At 37.8% G+C, this 18,243-nt stretch overlaps 3 protein-coding genes and 1 pseudogene across 3 annotated transcripts; all 4 read right to left on the reverse strand.

Annotated features, from left to right (window-relative positions):
* Positions 1-641: 641 nt before the first annotated feature.
* On the reverse strand, positions 642-3,127 carry LOC135595038 (transmembrane emp24 domain-containing protein p24delta4-like). Its single transcript, XM_065085543.1, has 4 exons — positions 2,834-3,127; positions 1,244-1,453; positions 1,088-1,164; positions 642-987 (listed from the first exon to the last, which is right to left on the reverse strand). The coding sequence occupies exons 1-4, from the start codon at positions 3,059-3,061 to the stop codon at positions 843-845; spliced, it is 660 nt and encodes a 219-aa protein (XP_064941615.1). The 5' UTR covers positions 3,062-3,127; the 3' UTR covers positions 642-842.
* A 754-nt stretch (positions 3,128-3,881) lies between these two features.
* On the reverse strand, positions 3,882-5,059 carry LOC103969815 (WAT1-related protein At1g21890-like; annotated as a pseudogene).
* A 305-nt stretch (positions 5,060-5,364) lies between these two features.
* On the reverse strand, positions 5,365-6,117 carry LOC135594818 (uncharacterized). Its single transcript, XM_065085329.1, has one exon. The coding sequence runs from the start codon at positions 6,115-6,117 to the stop codon at positions 5,365-5,367; it is 753 nt and encodes a 250-aa protein (XP_064941401.1).
* Positions 6,118-7,225: 1,108 nt separating this feature from the next.
* On the reverse strand, positions 7,226-18,162 carry LOC103968690 (uncharacterized). The gene is made up of 9 exons (XM_009381986.3): positions 17,892-18,162; positions 15,353-15,458; positions 12,286-12,572; positions 11,980-12,085; positions 11,491-11,868; positions 11,323-11,402; positions 11,112-11,236; positions 8,477-8,707; positions 7,226-7,535 (listed from the first exon to the last, which is right to left on the reverse strand). Exons 1-9 carry the CDS (start codon positions 17,990-17,992, stop codon positions 7,513-7,515), a joined length of 1,437 nt encoding a protein of 478 aa, XP_009380261.2. The 5' UTR covers positions 17,993-18,162; the 3' UTR covers positions 7,226-7,512.
* Positions 18,163-18,243: the final 81 nt, after the last annotated feature.

An 18,243-nucleotide genomic window follows, 5' to 3' on the forward strand; every position in this document is an offset into this window, starting at 1 on the left:
ATCATAAAGTGCAATATAATAATGCAAGCATCAAAATGTTTACTTCCTAATTAAAAAGGTGATGTTAATTGTGAAAAAGGATTATTGAGAAAAAGTATTGAGCATTGAGAACTAAAATTACTTGTATTTAATTACAATTCTAGTTTAATTTGCACTTCAGGTTGAATCATTGAGAAAGACTTAATGCACAGGGGATTATCAGGGAAAATCTTTCTAATTCAAAATATTACTCATTGCTCATGAATTTAACTCAGTTTTTTTCTCCTAGATAAATCAAGTTCTTACTCATACTAGATTAATTATAATCCTTTTCATGTCAGACCTCCTCTTTGGAAACTCTCCAGCACAGGGAAAACTTTGACCACCATGTCCACAACATGATGAACTCAAAGATAAAGACTGATAATTATGCACATTGCTAACCTCAAGAATGGTGATCTTAGCCAAATTCCATATCCCCATTGCAATTCTACACAACCAAAATCCTATTACAACCATTAAGTTTAAAGCACATTTAGTGTCAGGTATTCTTCTCGCTTTTTTTCTCTCCACTTGAACCCATGTAGCTTTTCTCTCCATTGACTACAGAATTTGCATTCAGCTTTGTTTGCTAAAATTCCCGAAAGCATTAAGGATATAAGCTACTAGAATTCTAGAACATTTAGCATACAAGTACCAGAGAGAAAACAAGATAACATTTGTTAGAAGCATAAAAGAAATTACAGTGAATGATAGATTGTTTTGACACCAGCTCCCAAAATGGGGTGTTACAACCCATGTTCAATAAAAAATGAATGGATTAATCCGCATGTTGAGATGTTATAGATCATATATCTATAAATCTAGATTAGCTTCTTCTTGTGAAAGTAACCTTTTAGGTGCCACAACTGCACGACAGAAGCCAAAATGCATACGGTAAGGGACATGAAACTGAACATTGCCACACGAGAATTCGTCTTCTCACTTACATCTCTCATGCCGGCTTCCCTGGTTTCAGAAAACAAAATGGATGATTCATGAGTTGTATTCAGCCACACAGAATTTTCGCAACAACATAATTTATGTGCTCGAGAGCAACAAGGCTTACCTGTTCCTGAGATACAACAAATTTTCATGGATCACTTCAACAGCCTCTTCTAGTTTCCTCAGCTCAAGCTCAACACCCTTTGCAGATTCAAAGAAGAAACTGTTAGAAAGAGATATTTCATCGGAACATATGGGTTACTTATAACCAAGATGCCACCTCAATTTTTTCCTTTTTAGCAATGGATTCCCAGTCCTTTGCAGCAATCCCAATCTTCCAGTTGATGCCAACACTTGTTCCGGCACCTCTGTTAGCACCATCCAGCCAGAAACATGCCAGATAGGTCCCTGGTTCATTGGAAGTGAATGCAAACTGGCCAATCGTAATATTTCCTTTATGATGAAGTGTGTCCCCGTTTGGTGCTGTCACCTGAAAATGAACAGATCAATCTTTGACACTATCTTCTACCGAACATCATCTCTATCACCTTTGATATTCCAGTGAAAAGTTCAATGCTACATCCATGTAAGTCCAATAAGTTTTCGGATCATACACAAAGGGGGTGGAAAAAAAAAAAGTTTAACAGAGGTATAACAACTATGTCATCCAATGAACACAGTGTACAGTGCCTCAGAGGTGCATAACCTACACTGTGCATAATGATTTCAAATATAATCATGCATTTTTGCTATCTCATTCTAAGCCTTTGACCATTAGATTGAAGATGAGGTTAAACAATGCAAATATGTTTCTGACTCTCTTTAATAGTTACTCATGAAGCAACTTCTTTACAGTTGTTTACAGAGCAGGTTTGCAGAACAATTTGACTGGCTGTGAGCAAGTTTCACTAAGTGTTCTATGGTAACCCATTTTTCCTGAATCTCAAGATGTAAAATGTGTTTGTTGTTTGAGAAAATAGAGACTGAAGTGCTTATCAAATTAAAAAAACATATACAATGTTTAAAATTCAATATCAATCTTCAGACGGTTTTGTTTGTAATGACTTCTTAAAATTCACATGGCCATTCACAATTGTTAGATATTTTCTAATACCATCTTGCATCAGTTAACTGGTTGATTTTTTTATGGAAATTCAAACCACCTTTTTTATTACACCCACAGTTGTGAACCAATTTGTCGATCAACTCAACATAAACCACATGTTTCCTAAAAGGATAAGAATAACACAATTTATACTGTTGTTCAATCATAATCATGCAAATGACATGGTGAAACATATATCGTAAGAAAAGATAAGCAAACATATGTGACACCACAAAATCAGATCGACAACCAACTCCAGAAATCTTTATTATTGCAATCCCTTCGACATATAATTGACTCTCATTAATTTATTTACCAAAACAATGGCGCTCAAAATCTTTATCAAAACAGAACCACATGCATGATTCTGGTGATATGTGACTTTGGACATATCTTGCTAACATCTCAAAAAGATCTCCACCTAAATATTAACCTCTCATCCAATTGACATAGAATTAATTGTGGAGTACATGTCATGATTCTATCGAGGTAAACCAGATCAACCATATCGTGAGATTTCGATGTTTCGTAAAGAAAACGAAAAGACCTAAACGAACGATTGATCCAAGATTTCAGCTTTTCCTTTCATATAGGCATACCCTATCAGAGGTGAAATCGCCGTCAAAGTTCTTGATCCAATGTATCCACCCGCCACTCCTGGAGGTTCATTCTTAACCAAACTAACAACCGAAGGATACCTCTTCTATGTGCAGATTTCGAACAAGAAGCCACAATTATGCATCAAAGTCATAGCTTTTCAGGCACCTTGACGGAGATCGTGGGCGTGTTGCGGGGATCGTCGTCGTGGATGACGGCGTAGTCGGCCATGGCGACGACGCCGGCGTGAATCTCCTCCGACACGCACTTCGTTCCCGACGTCGGCAGGCTGAGCCATAGCGCCGCCGCGGTAGGCATCCATGCAGCGAGGAGCCCGACGGAGCATAGCAGCACCGCCTCGGCCCGCAAGATCGCCGTCTCGTCCCTCGTCCTCATTCCTTCTTCTCTCCTTCCTCTTTCTCCAGAAGTTTCAGTTGCCGAATGCTTCCTCTCCCTCTCCGTCTCCATACATACGTATCTAAATTGAATCGAACGCGAACGCAATTGGACGAATGAGTCAGCTCAGATCAAGTCACGAGCGAGCCAATTAAGATCAAAACAACGGATTGGGCTCGCACTCGAATTGCATTCGAAAGGAAATAATATGCAGAAAACCCCTTGTATTAGCTATTTTTTCAAATAAGCCCCTACTGGGAATTGGATTTACGTGTAATTATCCCTTCTCCAATAAGTTTCTTATTTTCTTTATCAATGTAGTTTTTTATATTTTTAATATTTCACTTCAAATATTTGGTGACAAATGTCTAAACCATAATAATACTTCAAATATTTTTTAATATTTCTCAATTAGTGTTCTTATTTTCAGAAATCTCTAATAATAATTTTTTTAATCTAATACCTATGATACTCGAATCATCTACCTTTTTAATGGCAATCTAAAAATATAATGAACCGATTAGTATTTTTCATATTATATTATAATATTTTCAGCAATATCAATTTAAAAATATTAGAACATAGTGTTTTATACAAATATTATAAAAAATATTGTGCTTATCATATTTGTATATTATGTTATAGTATTTTAAATAATATTTAAAAATTGTAATATAATATATTTGTGCTGCATTATAATATTTTCTTGATCGATTGATCATATGAAATAACATATAAAATAATAGTCTTTATATAAAATAATATATTATATTTTAGAAGAATTATTGATGACCAGTTCAAATATAGTACAAGGTAAAGCTGTTCATCGACTCCTCAAGGTTTCTTCATGGATGCAATGTCTACAGTGGTATCATTTCACTGTCCTCCGATGGCTGGGTGGTAGCATACAGGCCAATCACTATGATGACTGCACCAATCACCCTACAAATCTCCAAGAGAAATGGAATGAGCTCGAGATCTCTGCAACAGCTGAAATGATGAGAGAGAAATCTTACCTCCCCAAAGAGATCTCCTCCGCGAGAATGATAGACCCCATCACAGCCACAATGACCATGCAGAGTGGGTTGAAGGCCGTCACGAACACAGGGCCTCTCTCCTTCATCACCACCCCCTGCAAGTAATACGCAACTCCCGAGCACATCAGTCCCGAGTAGACCGCCGGTGAAGAGTCTGGCGTCGAATCCTATACCCTCTCCATTCTACTCATGGATGCATGCAGTTCATATAGCAGTGGAGATCAAACACATCAACGCGTGAAAGCTACGGCGAATCGAGCTTTTACCTTAACACGATGGCGCTTACGAAAGTGACCACAGGCAGTATGTTGTAAAGAGCAGAGGAGAAGCTTGCAGAGGTGTACTTGGTGCCCATGTAGTAGAAGTTTTGGTCAAGCACTGGCCTGGATGAGAAGATTCAGACAATTCCATTACAAATAACGACTGATTTGATGACCCAGGTATTGCAGAGATGGTAAATGGAAGATGAATGAATCAGTACTCCAGTAGTGCTAAAGCCATGATCTTGAGGAAGATGGGGAGTGTCATCTTGGGCCTCACCTTCCTGCTATGAGATAGAAAACAGAAATAAATGCCTTGTCTGTTTGTTTGTGCGTGTGTGTGAGAAAGAGAGAGAGACAGAGACAGAGAGGCGAACCCTTCAAACCACAGAGCGAATGGGGCGACGACAGCAGTAGCGACGGCGTTCCGGTACACAACGAGCACGTAGTGGCTCATGCCACGCTTGAGCGAGGCGACGGAGACGACGAACATGCCTGCATACCCGAGCTGCAAGAAGACCATGACCAAGTACGGCTTCACGCTCCTCCATGCCTCACCGATGATACCCATCCTCTTCTCACTCCCCCATATACTCACAGAAAGCTGACTTAAGCCTTGTATCGCCAAAAGAAACATCTCCTGTACGTACTCCGCTGACCACACAACTCAGACTCAGTGGTCTCAACGAAGGAAGAAGGGAGGCCATTAGATGTGCTCAAAGGAGACATGGCTCAATAAGAGAAGGTTGTTTAAGGAGCTGATGCTTTCTCCATTGAGATGAACACACCAATGGAGATAAACCCAAAATTTAGCCTTCCCTTCTATTGCAATCGAGCTTGAAAACCATAAGATCAAACTCATGAGCATAATAAAGAGCTCAATTCCTGCAGATCATACAGAGAAATAACAGGACGAGCAACCAAAGTATGGAAACCAATCCATATCCAAAACTTTGCTCATTCAAAGGGAAATAAAAGGATCCTCCCTGGAAGCATCCAACCTGATCTACGAGTTCATACCCTGATGCGACTGATTCAGCAATGCGAAGATGTCCCTGCACGCCATGAACCAATCCGCCTGTAACTTCATCTCATCTTCCACCAGCTTCTTCCACCTATCCTCTAAAGCTTTCGCCTTTGATGGATTCAGCAGCTTGAGACCCGCCTCCAGTGATGAATTCGATAAGCTGTGAGCTTTCCAGTGCTCGGCTGCGGCGTGGACCAGATATGGGTAGGATTCAGGTCCACCTCGCTGTTCGTCCCCATTGCGGCCTTGCTTCTTGTCGAGGTCATCATCTCCTTCCGTCTCCGCATCCTTACTCTCCTCCTCCACCTCATTGTCCTTCTGCTTCTTATCATCTTCTTTCTCGTACTTCTCTTCCACGCCCGCGGACCAGAGCTCCGCGGCGAGCTCATAGAGGAGGTCATCGTGGGAACCGTGACCGCCGGCGACGGGATGGCTGAGCCTGTGACGGAGGTGGCGGAGCTTGTTGTAGGCCTGGTCCTGGGAGACGGGAGAGCGAAGCGAGCCTCTCACGGATTCGTACAATGCGGGCATATTCGACGGCCTCGGCAGCAGGCCCGTCCGTCGCCGAAACTCGAGAGCTCCCCGGAGGAGCACCACGGCGTCGTCGACGGCCGCCCGGCGCTGGGAACTGGATGCTACGGCTCCGCCGCCGGGGGAATCCACGGCAGCCGGGCGCCCCGCCTTGCGCTTACGGCGGCCGTTAGGACCGTCGGGGGAGGGATCGCCGGCCATCGGTTCGGAGGATTGGCTGGGCGTAGCGCGGGATGTGGGGGTCTGCCGAGTGCCAGGTTTAGGGTTTTGGTGACTGGGATTCCAATTACGAGTCCGGAAAGAAATAACTGCACCACCATCGAGAAGTCACTTGACCCGTTCAACCATGGCATTTAGTGTGGTAATTGGTGTCATAACCGTGGCATTTAGCTGCTTTCCAAATATATTTGTTTTAGAACCTTTTTTTTCTAGCTTAATTTCACTACTAATTTTTTTAGCAAAAGAAAAAGATTGTATTAAGACCTTAAATTTGAATTAATTACTTCACAATTTTATTATTTAATTTAAAATATTAACTAATACTATTGAACTGTGCGTTTAACAGAAATCGTGATATGAATGTTACTTTTATTTTAAAATATTTCCTAATATCTAATTATTTTGCGTTATTTTTACATCAACATGTTAATCTTTAATAATTTAAAGATATAATAACTTAAATACTATTATTTTTGTTACCTTACTTCTATGACTCAAATATATCAGTTGTATTATTTTAATCAACATTGATCATTTATTATTTGACACGTTAACATATTCAAATTGCTTTTGATAACCGTTTAAATTTCACGGATTAATCTCATAATTTTATTATTTTATTCGAGTATTATTTTACATGATATCATATTTTTATAATATGTTTATCTTTTAATTTTTATTAATTCAAACATATAGTTTAAATACTCTTCATTTTATTAGTATTATAATATCAATTTAAATCAGTTTCAATTAATGAGTGAAACGGATTGCATATTTGCGGTCGAAATGATTTTCTTCTATTTCAAAAAAAAAATGTTCGCAACATTTAAGAGGATTTTCTTTTTTTTCAAAAAAAAATAAAACAGTGTAGAAAAAACTCAAAATAAATAAGTCCATGAGGCTACCCTTACCGCCGAACCATATCGATTGCGAGACAGTCGGTGAAGTGCCGACAAGTTTTGGGAGTGAAAACTGCTGTAGCTGGTGCACTTAACTACGGCAGTGCCATTAAATGCTTAGAAACACCTGCAAATAATTCTCTGACAGCTACAATCTTCTCGCAGGCGATTGATCTATATAGACGGCAGAGTAGTCGAAATTATGGTCCCATCCAATAAATAATCCAAATCGCCCGGAAGAGATGTAAACTAGACGAAGATTACAAATGCCAGCCGAACAAAATTAGCTACATATCTTTGACAGCAAAGACTACTTTTCTAATCACGCGGGAAGGGGTGACTACCCACACTCGGTCAGGATCACCAACTCAATTCAGAAAATACATCTCCACGCTAAATTCATCGAGAAGAAGGTGAGTGTGCCTATATATTAAACTAGACTTGTAGAAAGCATTTGAACAACGCTTAAAAGAGAACCTCAATCACTTTCATCCTCATCACCTGTGAAAAAAACAGCATATGATGTCAGCTATAACAAAGGACTATAACAAAATATTTGCATGTGATAACGCAGCACATATAACCTTCTCAGAAGAAAACATGCATGTATCAATTTACAGTTAAAAAACTTTTGATCAAGCTTACTACAAAGTTTTGTGAGAAAATGTTGAAAAAAAAAACAGCTACAGGACCTCAGCAGTTCAACATGTAAAACCAGGATATCAAGTTTTCAGCAAAAATAATACTGTGCATAGACTTGTTCTCAATTTGGCTGTTTATCCTCACATTCTTAACTACAGTTACACGAGCAAGTAAAACAGTCAGACAACAGTAGGTGGGGCCAGAGAGGAGTCTGCACAGACGAGAGTGAACCAGTGACCCACTTGACTCAAAATAAAAGAAATAAAGCAATAGCATTATTTTGCTCAAACTACAGTCAACAATATCAAGTATACCTTTTTCAGGTGTTCAGTAAAAATCTTTTTCCTTGACTAATGCTGAGGACATGGAATTCATGAAAGCTCCGAAAACTAAGAAGTTACAAGATTAACTGTACTTCTGTTAGAAGCAGCACCAGAATTTATTCACAAGTAGCAAGAAGAATCACTGGAACCATTTTTATAGTGTTCATAATTTTACAATGGCATCTAATTTAAACAATTGTGTTGCTTCAACTGCGCAGTCTACTTCCAACAAGTGGACCATCCCTAGAGAGGCAGTGCTCATACCACCAGAGCTTCAGCCCCAGAATACCATAGGCAAGACCAGAGAGAACCAACATAAGAGAGATTTAGATCATGACTACACAAACTTAAAAAAGGTCGGTTTCTCCCTTTTCCAGTGCACCAGAAAAAGAACTTCATAAATTTCCTCAGACCCACACATCAATTCAAATTGTTCGTTATGAAAAAGAAATGTCAGTCATAATGAGAAATCCATACCTTCATCAGATTCTCCACCCGAACCTGAAACATCATCCTCATTGTCATCATCAGTGTCTTCCTCATTTTCCTCATCTTCGTCATCCTCATCACTATCAACTTCTATTTTAGGCTTTGGTAGAGGAATATAACTTGATGATGTTCTCCGACGAGAACTTGAGACTATGTTACTCATGTCAATGCCTTCAAGTTCCTTTGCCCTTTCCTTTTTCTTTCTTACTACTTTCATTTCTGAGTGAGACATGTAAACAAAGATACCAAGAGTGAGCTAGTACTTGACATGGATAAAATTTTATTCATCACGGAGTATATTGATGCAATAATTACTTTTAAGCAAAATACAATTGCTAGCTTGACAAGATACAGAACTGTAATATTGACCACTATGCCTATCTGAACCAGTGTCAATTTTAGTGCAAACAGTGTAATTATTTGTTTCAATAAGCAATAAAGCTACAACATTAAAGAATGTCAACTAAACAAGCTGCAGTTTCTGTCGTTATGGTAATAAAATGAAGCAAGCACCGGCCACCCATATGCATTGACATGGAAGAGATGTAGAGTGATAAATGGGACTACTGGTAATAGGATATATTGCTGCATCCAAACTGAAAACTCAAAAAGTGATTTCATAAAATCTTTGAGGTCCTGCACAGTATTATTGTTATTGAACATGGGGTAGCTGTCAAGGAAAAGACCATGGGGTATTTGGTCAAAACAAGGAGTTTGCAGTATGATCAGATTCTCAGGATTCCATCTACAGAACAATTTCACAAAGCAGTACCAACACATATTCCAGGCCTACAACAACAAATTTTCTCAAGTACATATGACTAGGATGGATTAAAAAAGGTGCATGTTCCATAAAATAAGTCACCTACTATGCTTACTCTCTAGCATAGAAGTGTCCACCGTTAAATGTGCAGAGAACACTGGTTGCCACACTAAATTGTACCAATTATCTCATATGTTGAATTGCATATATGGCTAAACCATGGTTAACTAGGCTGGTCTCATGTCAGGCTCTAATCAAGTTGACATTTTCTGTTCTCAGATGATTTTGTCAATGCTTAAAGCGGAGATTTAAAAAAACAAAGAGGACTCATCCAGAAATGACTCATCGTACAAAAAGAGAAAAAGACTGCTTAAACAGGACATGGAAAAGAACTCTATGACAGGTTAATTTGGCTAAGGAATCCTTCCGTTCTTGGTTCTACTAAAAGCATCCTTTTGGGAAAGACTGACCATCTGACAACTTGGGCTAACTTTCATGTATGAACACAAAAATAGAAATATAGAAGTTTTTAAATTACAGCTAAACTGAAATAAACCAAATCCTAAATAATTGAGACTCTCCTCAAATCTTCCTCGGTTTAGGATTTCCAACAAAGATGGAGATCAAATTTCAACTACCGAGCACTTGGCTTCTGACAATGTAGTACCACTATCAGCCTCGTGTTCTTGCGCACCAAAACATGTAAGATGATCCCCATTAATCTCTTCATCGATATCCTCAGCATATATTATAATCATAGCTAATCCAAGATTATTGGTAGCATATTTGTTCTGTATTTTTTTGGTGTTATTGAATAGTAATTTTAACTTGACACATCTTTTGTAGAAAAAAATTGAAACAGATAATACCAAAGTATGCAATTTCAAATAATACTGCACGGTACAGATGGTACGTACCAGTCCGTCAACTAACTGGTACATGGACCGCCCATTACCGAACAGAACGATATATATATATATATATAAGGCGACGTCGCATCGCCTTTTTCGGCGACATCGCCCCACGTGGAAGAAGGAAAAGGCAACGTCGTCGAGGCGATGCGACATCACCTTTTATAATATATATATATATATATATATATATATATATATATATATATATATATAAACGAGACGACGTCGCCGAGCCTGGGAGAAGGGAGAGGCGACATCGCCGAATATATATATATATATATATATATATATATATATACACACACACACTAAACGGTATACCGTTCGGTATACCGCTCGGTATACAATATCGTCCCATACCAAGCTAACGTCGAAACTCCGGTACGATACGAAATTACGAACCTTGGATAATACAAGGCTACTAGTAGTAATCAGTTTGTGATACTCATAAAGTCTGTTGTCATATACTTGTCATAGAATTCCAATTTCATATGATCCTAGTCTACGATGGCAGAAGCCTCAGGCACTGTGTTTCCTCTTCCACTGCCTCCTCTTCTTCTGATCCACCACCTCCCTTTTTTCTCCCACTTTCTCAGTAGTCCAAGGAATACCAGCCTGTACTGAGTGTCAATGTATTAATTTGTACCAGTACTGTACCAGTCTAATTGCTGACTGATATCGGCACTGGACTGAGATTTCCATCCACAACTCCAACCTTCACTTGACCATCATAAAAACAGATGTCATAACTAACTTTACACAAAATAAACTACATCATGATGTACCAATCAGGCCCTGCAACAAGAATATTCTAACTTAAGTATCTAGCTCCTAAAAGCTATAACCAGGTATTGTCACATATCTGATTAGTATACATATCATGCTAAAAAAGGAGATCATAAAACTATAGGCATAAAATGAATCTAAAAATAAGCCAATATTGTACGTTTTTCAGAAGGATTAGTTGATAATCCTTCCTTTTTAAGAATTCCCTCCAACTCCTTTATCAAATAAGCTTCACGTTTGCTTTCAGCCACCTGTTTAGCCCTCTTATAAACAGATGGAGGGACACTGGAAAACAAAAAAGATAAAAATAATCACTAGAACAGTATGGACAATAAAAAAATCTGGTCAAAGAAAAAAGACAAATGATATACCCCATTCCACAGGACTTAATTATTGACTTTAGGTGCTCTACTCGTTTACCATATACCTGAGTTGGCTTCTCTTGTTTCTTCTGCAGTTCATGAAATCAAATCAAATCACCATAATAACTCTGATGATTAAACCAGAAAAGACTATGATGAAACATTATGTAGCAAAACCTTGACATCTCCTTTGGATGAATGAGGACTATCCGCAGAGGAATTGCCACCATCATCTTCAGAAGTGTTCTCTGAAGCTTGCTCCACCATCTTTTTTTCACTAGAACTAGATGACTCATTTTTATCTTGAGACTTTTTCTGCCTTTTTGGTGCTCTTGCAACTGATTTAGTTTTTTCATTTGTCTTTTTTTTTGGCCTTATATCTTCATCAACTTCCTCATCCTCAGTAACGGAATCGTTGGTGTCTGAAGAATCTGACTCCTTACGAGCCCTTTTAGTGTTTTTTCCAGGTTTTTTCACATCCACATTTTGAGAAACTTTTTTAAGCTGCTTCTTAACTCCATTTGATGCTTTGACAACTTCAGGTATCTGTAAGACCTGATAAATGAAAGACCGTCTATGAATTATGTTTTAAGCACTAATGCTTTCAGTAGATATCCTACAAAGCTTAAATACTCAGAACTAACAAATTGTCAACTAGGAACTAACCTTATCTAACTCTTCAGTGACAAAACTTTTATGGGCATCCAATGCTTTCTTCTCAAGTTTAAGATCTTCTTCCAACAGTCGGCGAACTTCTGCTAAAGAAATAGACCTGAATCATCCATAACAAAAAAGCCTCATCAACCGGAGCACATAAAAAGCATGATAAAACCCCAAACTTTAGCAGTTAACTAGAAGAAGCTACATTACAGTGTTTTGTAATGCAAAAGATATTACAAGGTAAAGATGTCAGTATTCCCAATGACTATTGAATGGAGTGAAAAAAGCAGAGAATGATTTCATTTTACTTACGCAGAATTTGCTCTAAAATAGTCAGCTCTACTTTCTATTGCTTTCCTTATTTTGTCTTCATTTATATCACTATCATCTTGAGGACCTTGATTGTTTACAGTCTCATCATTTGAAGCTGACTTTCCACCTGATGCTGGAGAACCTTCTATTTCATCAGAATTACTCTTTCTAAAATCAGCTGATTGCTGATAGTCTTCAGCCTGTCTTGACTTTTCTTCTTTTGCCGACTGAGAAGCACTCACTCCCGAGAGTTTGGGGACATTCTCATCGTCAGCACCATAAAAGCACTAGCTCCAATCAAATTAGAGTAATCAAGCATAATTCAAGATAGGTATATAAGAAAAAATAAAGGTGGCTTTTAATGTAAAACAATATAAAGGAAAAATAGCTTCTATCAATATCTCAGTTACATGACCGTAGAGAAAAGTACCAAGAAAGAGGACAAAACATGACAGAACTTATTCCTCAACCATTTATTAACAAAAGAATAGGCCCAGCACAGGACAGTTCATATTATTGCGAGAAATATAAAATATTACATGGGGAATAATTTGCAACTAAAATGAAGAAACATGCATTGGAGCTGTCTGTAGGTTGTTTACCAAAGTTTATCTATGAATTTTTATTGTAAAGTATCATTATCTCAGCTCTGAATTGCGGAGATTCCTTCAAATAAAAGAAATGAACAAAAAAAATGCTGCAAAGAATATGTTAGTCCTCAGATGAAGTTCAACAGATATCCTCCCTTCATCAGCATTGCTTCACTTTATATTTCCCCATCTCTATTTACAAGATCCACGCCCAGACCAACAAAAAATTCCCAGTATGATTTTCTAAAGCACAAATTATGAAATATTTTCCATGTAGGATCCAGAGCTATAAGAAAAGGACAGTGAAAAAGCAGCTAAAATACCCCAGGTAAAAGTTCAACCAAATTGGCATGCTTATACCCTTTATCAACCTTCTAAATCTAAAGTATAAAAATCTGGGCACCCATTGTATTCCAAAAAACATTATGGAATATATAAAATGACACAGGACAAACTAAATTCAACATATCTCTCTACTTGGAACATCTAAAATATCTAATTGCACTGATGTCAGTTAGTTCTTGAGCTTCAAAGACTCCAGGCTTCCGAGCCTCCAATAAATCCTTGGTTAAGTTTTGCAAATATTGGATCTTCCAACATCTAAAGCTTCATGCATAATCTAAAGTAAATTTATGAATCACTTTAAAACCTTGATATTCTCCCCTCATCAAACCAGAGCTTTCCAACTGTAAACAGTTAGGAAAAAAGAAGCCCTTGCAACAAACACATAACATACCAGCAATATAAAAAAAAAAAGGGGGAAAAAACTAGCCTACATCAGTGTTCCCAGGATGGTCATATGCCTCACTTGTGCAAGGTTATCTGCATAGCATAATATCCACTAGGATTTCGATGACTAAACACCATATTTCAGTCTTCTTCCTACAGCATATCAACTCATCACAATCTTAATTCTCAATCATGCAAAGAACCTAACCAATGCAATCTTTGAAAAGCAAAAGTTTAGAAGCATTCATTTAAAGCATAAGAAGTGGATATCAACTTTCTATAAGATAAAGTGTTCACCCAATAAATGCTAAAGTCTGGAATGTTGAGAAACATCTTTCTTCTTATCCATATTAAATATTTCATTTCCACTTCACAACAGCTGACATTGACAGTTACACGGGGAGAAAAACCAACTGGCACAAATTGGGCATATGGCATTGATGTTGTAAGCTAGTATTATAAAGCTCATCTCAATTTTAATAGGGGATATCATTCCCAGATGAAGATCATATACAGCTCCCCATAAATGATCAGACTTGACCTTCACCAATCAGAATTCCAAGTGACTTAAGCTTTTCATGACAAACAGTACGAGAAGTTACAGAACTTTAACATTCAAGTATTGCCTCTGGAATGTTTAATCAGCTGGCCCTTCTCTGGTCAACTCAACTAGCAGTCATGTTGTTTCCCATCACCGGGGAGCTATTCCTCTTGGGAATATTTTTTCAACAGTCTTCTATGTTCTTTTTTTATAATGTTTAAATAAAATCTTTTTGTTTCAGAAAGAAATGCCTCAACCACAGTTTATTTATCAGCCCAGCCTTAAATCTTGACTCAGATTTACCTTCATTCCTGATGGAGTCTAAACTTACAACATTGAGGTTTATTCTAAGCCAACTGCAAGCAACTCAGATCATCTATAGCACTGAATAAAGTAATGCTTTCAAGAAAAAATTACCTGAAGATAACAGATATTCTAGTAGTAAAAGCAAGAGAACAAATGTGTTACTAAAAGAGGATAAAGTTTCACAGATTTGATGTCTATGTAGAGGGATCGAAGCCCAGCATATTCTCTACGCTATACTTAGCTTGCTAGCATCTAGCACATACTAAAACCTAAAGTTTGGATATATGCTTCTTATAAGAACTTTTAATCGGCATAAGGATCATAATGTACACACCTAGTCTAAATAGTAGATCCTTAATGATTAATGATTGAATCAGTAAATAGGTATATATTCCTAGATTTTAATAGATCATTGTTGCTGTGAATTCTCCTAACCTAACTTTCATGAGCAGATCAAACAAAAGAGAGTAATACTAAAGAAAAGCTTTCAAGGCATTTGGAGTTGTACAACATAAACGAACAAGTTCTCAGTGAACCCAGATTTTACACAACATAGTAAATCAACTGAGTTGTAGCAAGTTTTCAGTGAACCTAAATGACCACAAAATATTACCATAGTGTACATACAAAGGCACTTCACACATTAGAAAGTCATTAAGTATGACTATGTTCAGATTTCTCTTCATGAAATGACTTATCAAATTAGGATGTATCCAACTGAATAAAAGATAATGAAAGGTAACGCATCTCCAGATCAACGAGAAGCAGAAGATATCTAAACTTACATAAAGCAGTCATGGGTGAAAAGAGTGTACAAAACATGAATACCAATTCAAGCATACCTCTTAAGTGAAAGCACACATAAAAAATCATAGAAGCATCATTTAAGTAAAAGCAGTACCTCTTCCAAACATTGCTTAATAAACCTCTTATAAGCATCCAATGAAAACATATTCATCCCTAAGTCCTTTTCTAGTGCTCTTCGAACACCTTCAAGTGTCAAAGTGCTGAAACAAAAAACAATATCAGGAGCTTTACAACATCCACCAACTGAAAACGGTCTCAACAGGATAAATCACATATACGGAAAATAAGTTATATGCCACATAAGCAGAAGCATTTCACTGAAATTAAAAAACTATTGATATGTATCCCAATCTACAATAGAAAAGAAACAGCAATGAATAGACCGACTAATAAAAAGGAAGCAATAGTAAGACAAAACCCCATGAGTACAAGTGAATCATAATAACATTAACTGCAGCATAACCAGAAGTAACATAGGTTAAATTTACATATCCACATATCTTTGATAGAATTGTTGCAAAACATCATAGTATAGTCAAACAAGGTTAAATATTTGTCTGGCAGATGTACCAAAACCCTATCTGAAAGGTATTCAATACTGATACTGTTCAGTATGCTCAAAAAAATACTAAATCTTCAATTTATATGAAACTTAACCAGTATCATGCACTTAGTATACCAGCCCTTGGTTGGTATATATCAGACAATACATCCGGAATATGGTGGTACTTTAAAGTTTGAACTTTGCAATTAAAACGTGACTAAGATAAGAAATCAATAAGAACATATTGATACCAATAAAATCATATAGCCACAATAGATTGTTAATCACAAGATACAAAAACAAAACTTGTAACGAAAAGCAGCCACAAAAGGTGTTTAAATGCAACTTTCCAGAGATTAGGTTGCTAATGATAAGATAGAGAAAAGAAGAAAACACAAACTTGCACTGACAATCAAAAATAAGAAAGTGTTTAAGTGTAGCTTTATTTTCAACCTATATTTGAACCATTCTTCAAAAAATAAATTGTAAATTAATGCCCCCTTATAGAGGTAAAAGGATGGATAATTACACAGATCTCCCACCATTAAGGTGGGGTAAAGGCTAATGTCCACAAGCTACTAGAGTGCCCCCTTGGGACTTGTGCTGTTATATAGTTAAGTAACAAACTCTTGAATTATCAAGTCCAAAAATGAGTAGTCTGAAATAATTACCATCATGATTCGCATACCATATTATGACTTTTGGCTTCATTTGCATCAAAAATGCTAAGATGCCACCTGGAACAAGGATGATCTTATTGCAAAAATGTAACATGTGGAAAGGCAAAAATGTAGCTAAAGGAGCTATACTGTGGGCAATCCTACTTGGGCAATGACAGCATGGAGGCTATCCATCATGCTGTTTACCAGCTTGGTTCAGCTTCTGGTTGATTATGCCACGGATAAAGGATGTTCATCCTGTCACAGTCCGTGTTTGAGAGACATAAGGAAATACTTTCCAAACTGAAAGTCAGAAGTCATATGCATTGACTTTACATATGGGAATCTAGTGATCTACTCGATGTGAGCTTTGATACAATATCTGGTAAATCCTTCTCAAGTCTTGTATCTGTAGATATCGACTTCACTTTATCTAGAAGCTTAAAGAAGTCTTGAAGCTACCACATGTATGCTATAAGTGTGTCATGCTTGAACCGAGAAACAGATACTAAGTCGAGAAATTTCTAATGCAGCAGAGAAAGACCAATAATATTTTGAGTAAGAATGTACATGATTCTTAAAAACACCATTGATTTATTCATCTTCCTAGTCACAATTCCCTCATTGTCTAACTTAAGATTGTCCATATATTTAATTCTGCAGTTGATTTGTTCATCAACTTTCTCACCCATGTTCAGTATTTCATTTCACGGATACATGTGAGAATAAGCTGATTTAATCAAATGTCTCACTGAGTCTGATGTTATAACGAGGAAAAAGAAGAGAGATAATCAAGTAAATCAAACCGAATCGAGGTAAAAGGCCAGCTCCAAAAGTTCCTTTTAGCATTCTCAAAATATAAAGCAAAGAAAGCAACCAAACAACTACGAAGTAATATAACACAAGAACAAATGTCAGAATGGACCACTCATTTTAAGCAGGTGACAAAATACCCCAGAAAGCATAAGCAACTTCGATATGTAGCATCTAAAACTGCCTCTGCATGGAAAATTCCACTGCAACTAGTCCCTTATCTCCAAGCAAAAAGAATACGATCCCTTCCCTCACCTAGTAAAAGAAAGGAGTAAAAAAAAAATCCATTCGCACTAACCAAAATAAGCTCACCTCCGACTCGCGCCACTCTGAACCCTCTAACCCAAGTTGAAAACGAAAAGAGCAGCAAAATCTAACACAAAATCAATCCCTCGAGAACAAGAAACACGTCTTTATTTTCATACCCGCTAAATAAAACCAAAAAAATCCCCACAAAACTTCCCCGATAATAGAGTAAACCATGAATTCTTGTAATATCTCCAATTCTAGGATACTCAAAAGGCGCGAAGAAAAAGGCAAAAAAAAGCGAAACTCAGGATCTGAACGCACGATAAATCAAGATGGGGGAGAGGAAAAAGGGAGGGATGATGTCTCACTCGGCTCGCTCCTTGAAGTCGCTAACGCGTGCGCGCATCGCTCGGGATATCTCCGCCTCGATCTCCTCCTTCGTCTTCGCCGCCCCCACGTCTGCCTCCATGGTCGCTCCCACTTGCCGGCTCGCTCGCCGTCGCAAGGCAGAACGAGAGCGGAGAACGAAAGGCAGAACAACGACGGAAGAGAGATTGCAGTGGGGAAGGTCGAAGTGAATCCGATCCCGAGCGCAACCCTAAAAACCCGTTTGCGATCGGGCGGGACTCGTGTCAAAAAATTCGGAGCACACGATTCCATCGACTTGGGGATTAATGGTAGGGGGGGCAGAGCTCTGTGATTGGAGGCAGAGAGCGGGCC

Source organism: Musa acuminata, chromosome BXJ1-10 (assembly GCF_036884655.1).
Source record: "Musa acuminata AAA Group cultivar baxijiao chromosome BXJ1-10, Cavendish_Baxijiao_AAA, whole genome shotgun sequence".
Lineage (NCBI taxonomy): Eukaryota > Viridiplantae > Streptophyta > Magnoliopsida > Zingiberales > Musaceae > Musa > Musa acuminata.

Coding starts and splice junctions, on each gene's coding strand:
- LOC135595038 (XM_065085543.1), bottom strand. CDS start 3,061: ATGAGGACGAGGGACGAGACGGCGATCTTGCGGGCCGAGGCGGTGCTG. Junction 1,454..2,833: donor CGCCCACGATCTCCGTCAAG/GTGCCTGAAAAG, acceptor GTTCATTTTCAG/GTGACAGCACCAAACGGGGA. Junction 988..1,087: donor TTGTTGTATCTCAGGAACAG/GTAAGCCTTGTT, acceptor TTCTGAAACCAG/GGAAGCCGGCATGAGAGATG.
- LOC135594818 (XM_065085329.1), bottom strand. CDS start 6,117: ATGGCCGGCGATCCCTCCCCCGACGGTCCTAACGGCCGCCGTAAGCGC.
- LOC103968690 (XM_009381986.3), bottom strand. CDS start 17,992: ATGGAGGCAGACGTGGGGGCGGCGAAGACGAAGGAGGAGATCGAGGCG. Junction 11,237..11,322: donor ATTAAGTCCTGTGGAATGGG/GTATATCATTTG, acceptor TTTGTTTTCCAG/TGTCCCTCCATCTGTTTATA. Junction 8,708..11,111: donor AACTAATCCTTCTGAAAAAC/GTACAATATTGG, acceptor TGTCTCACTCAG/AAATGAAAGTAGTAAGAAAG.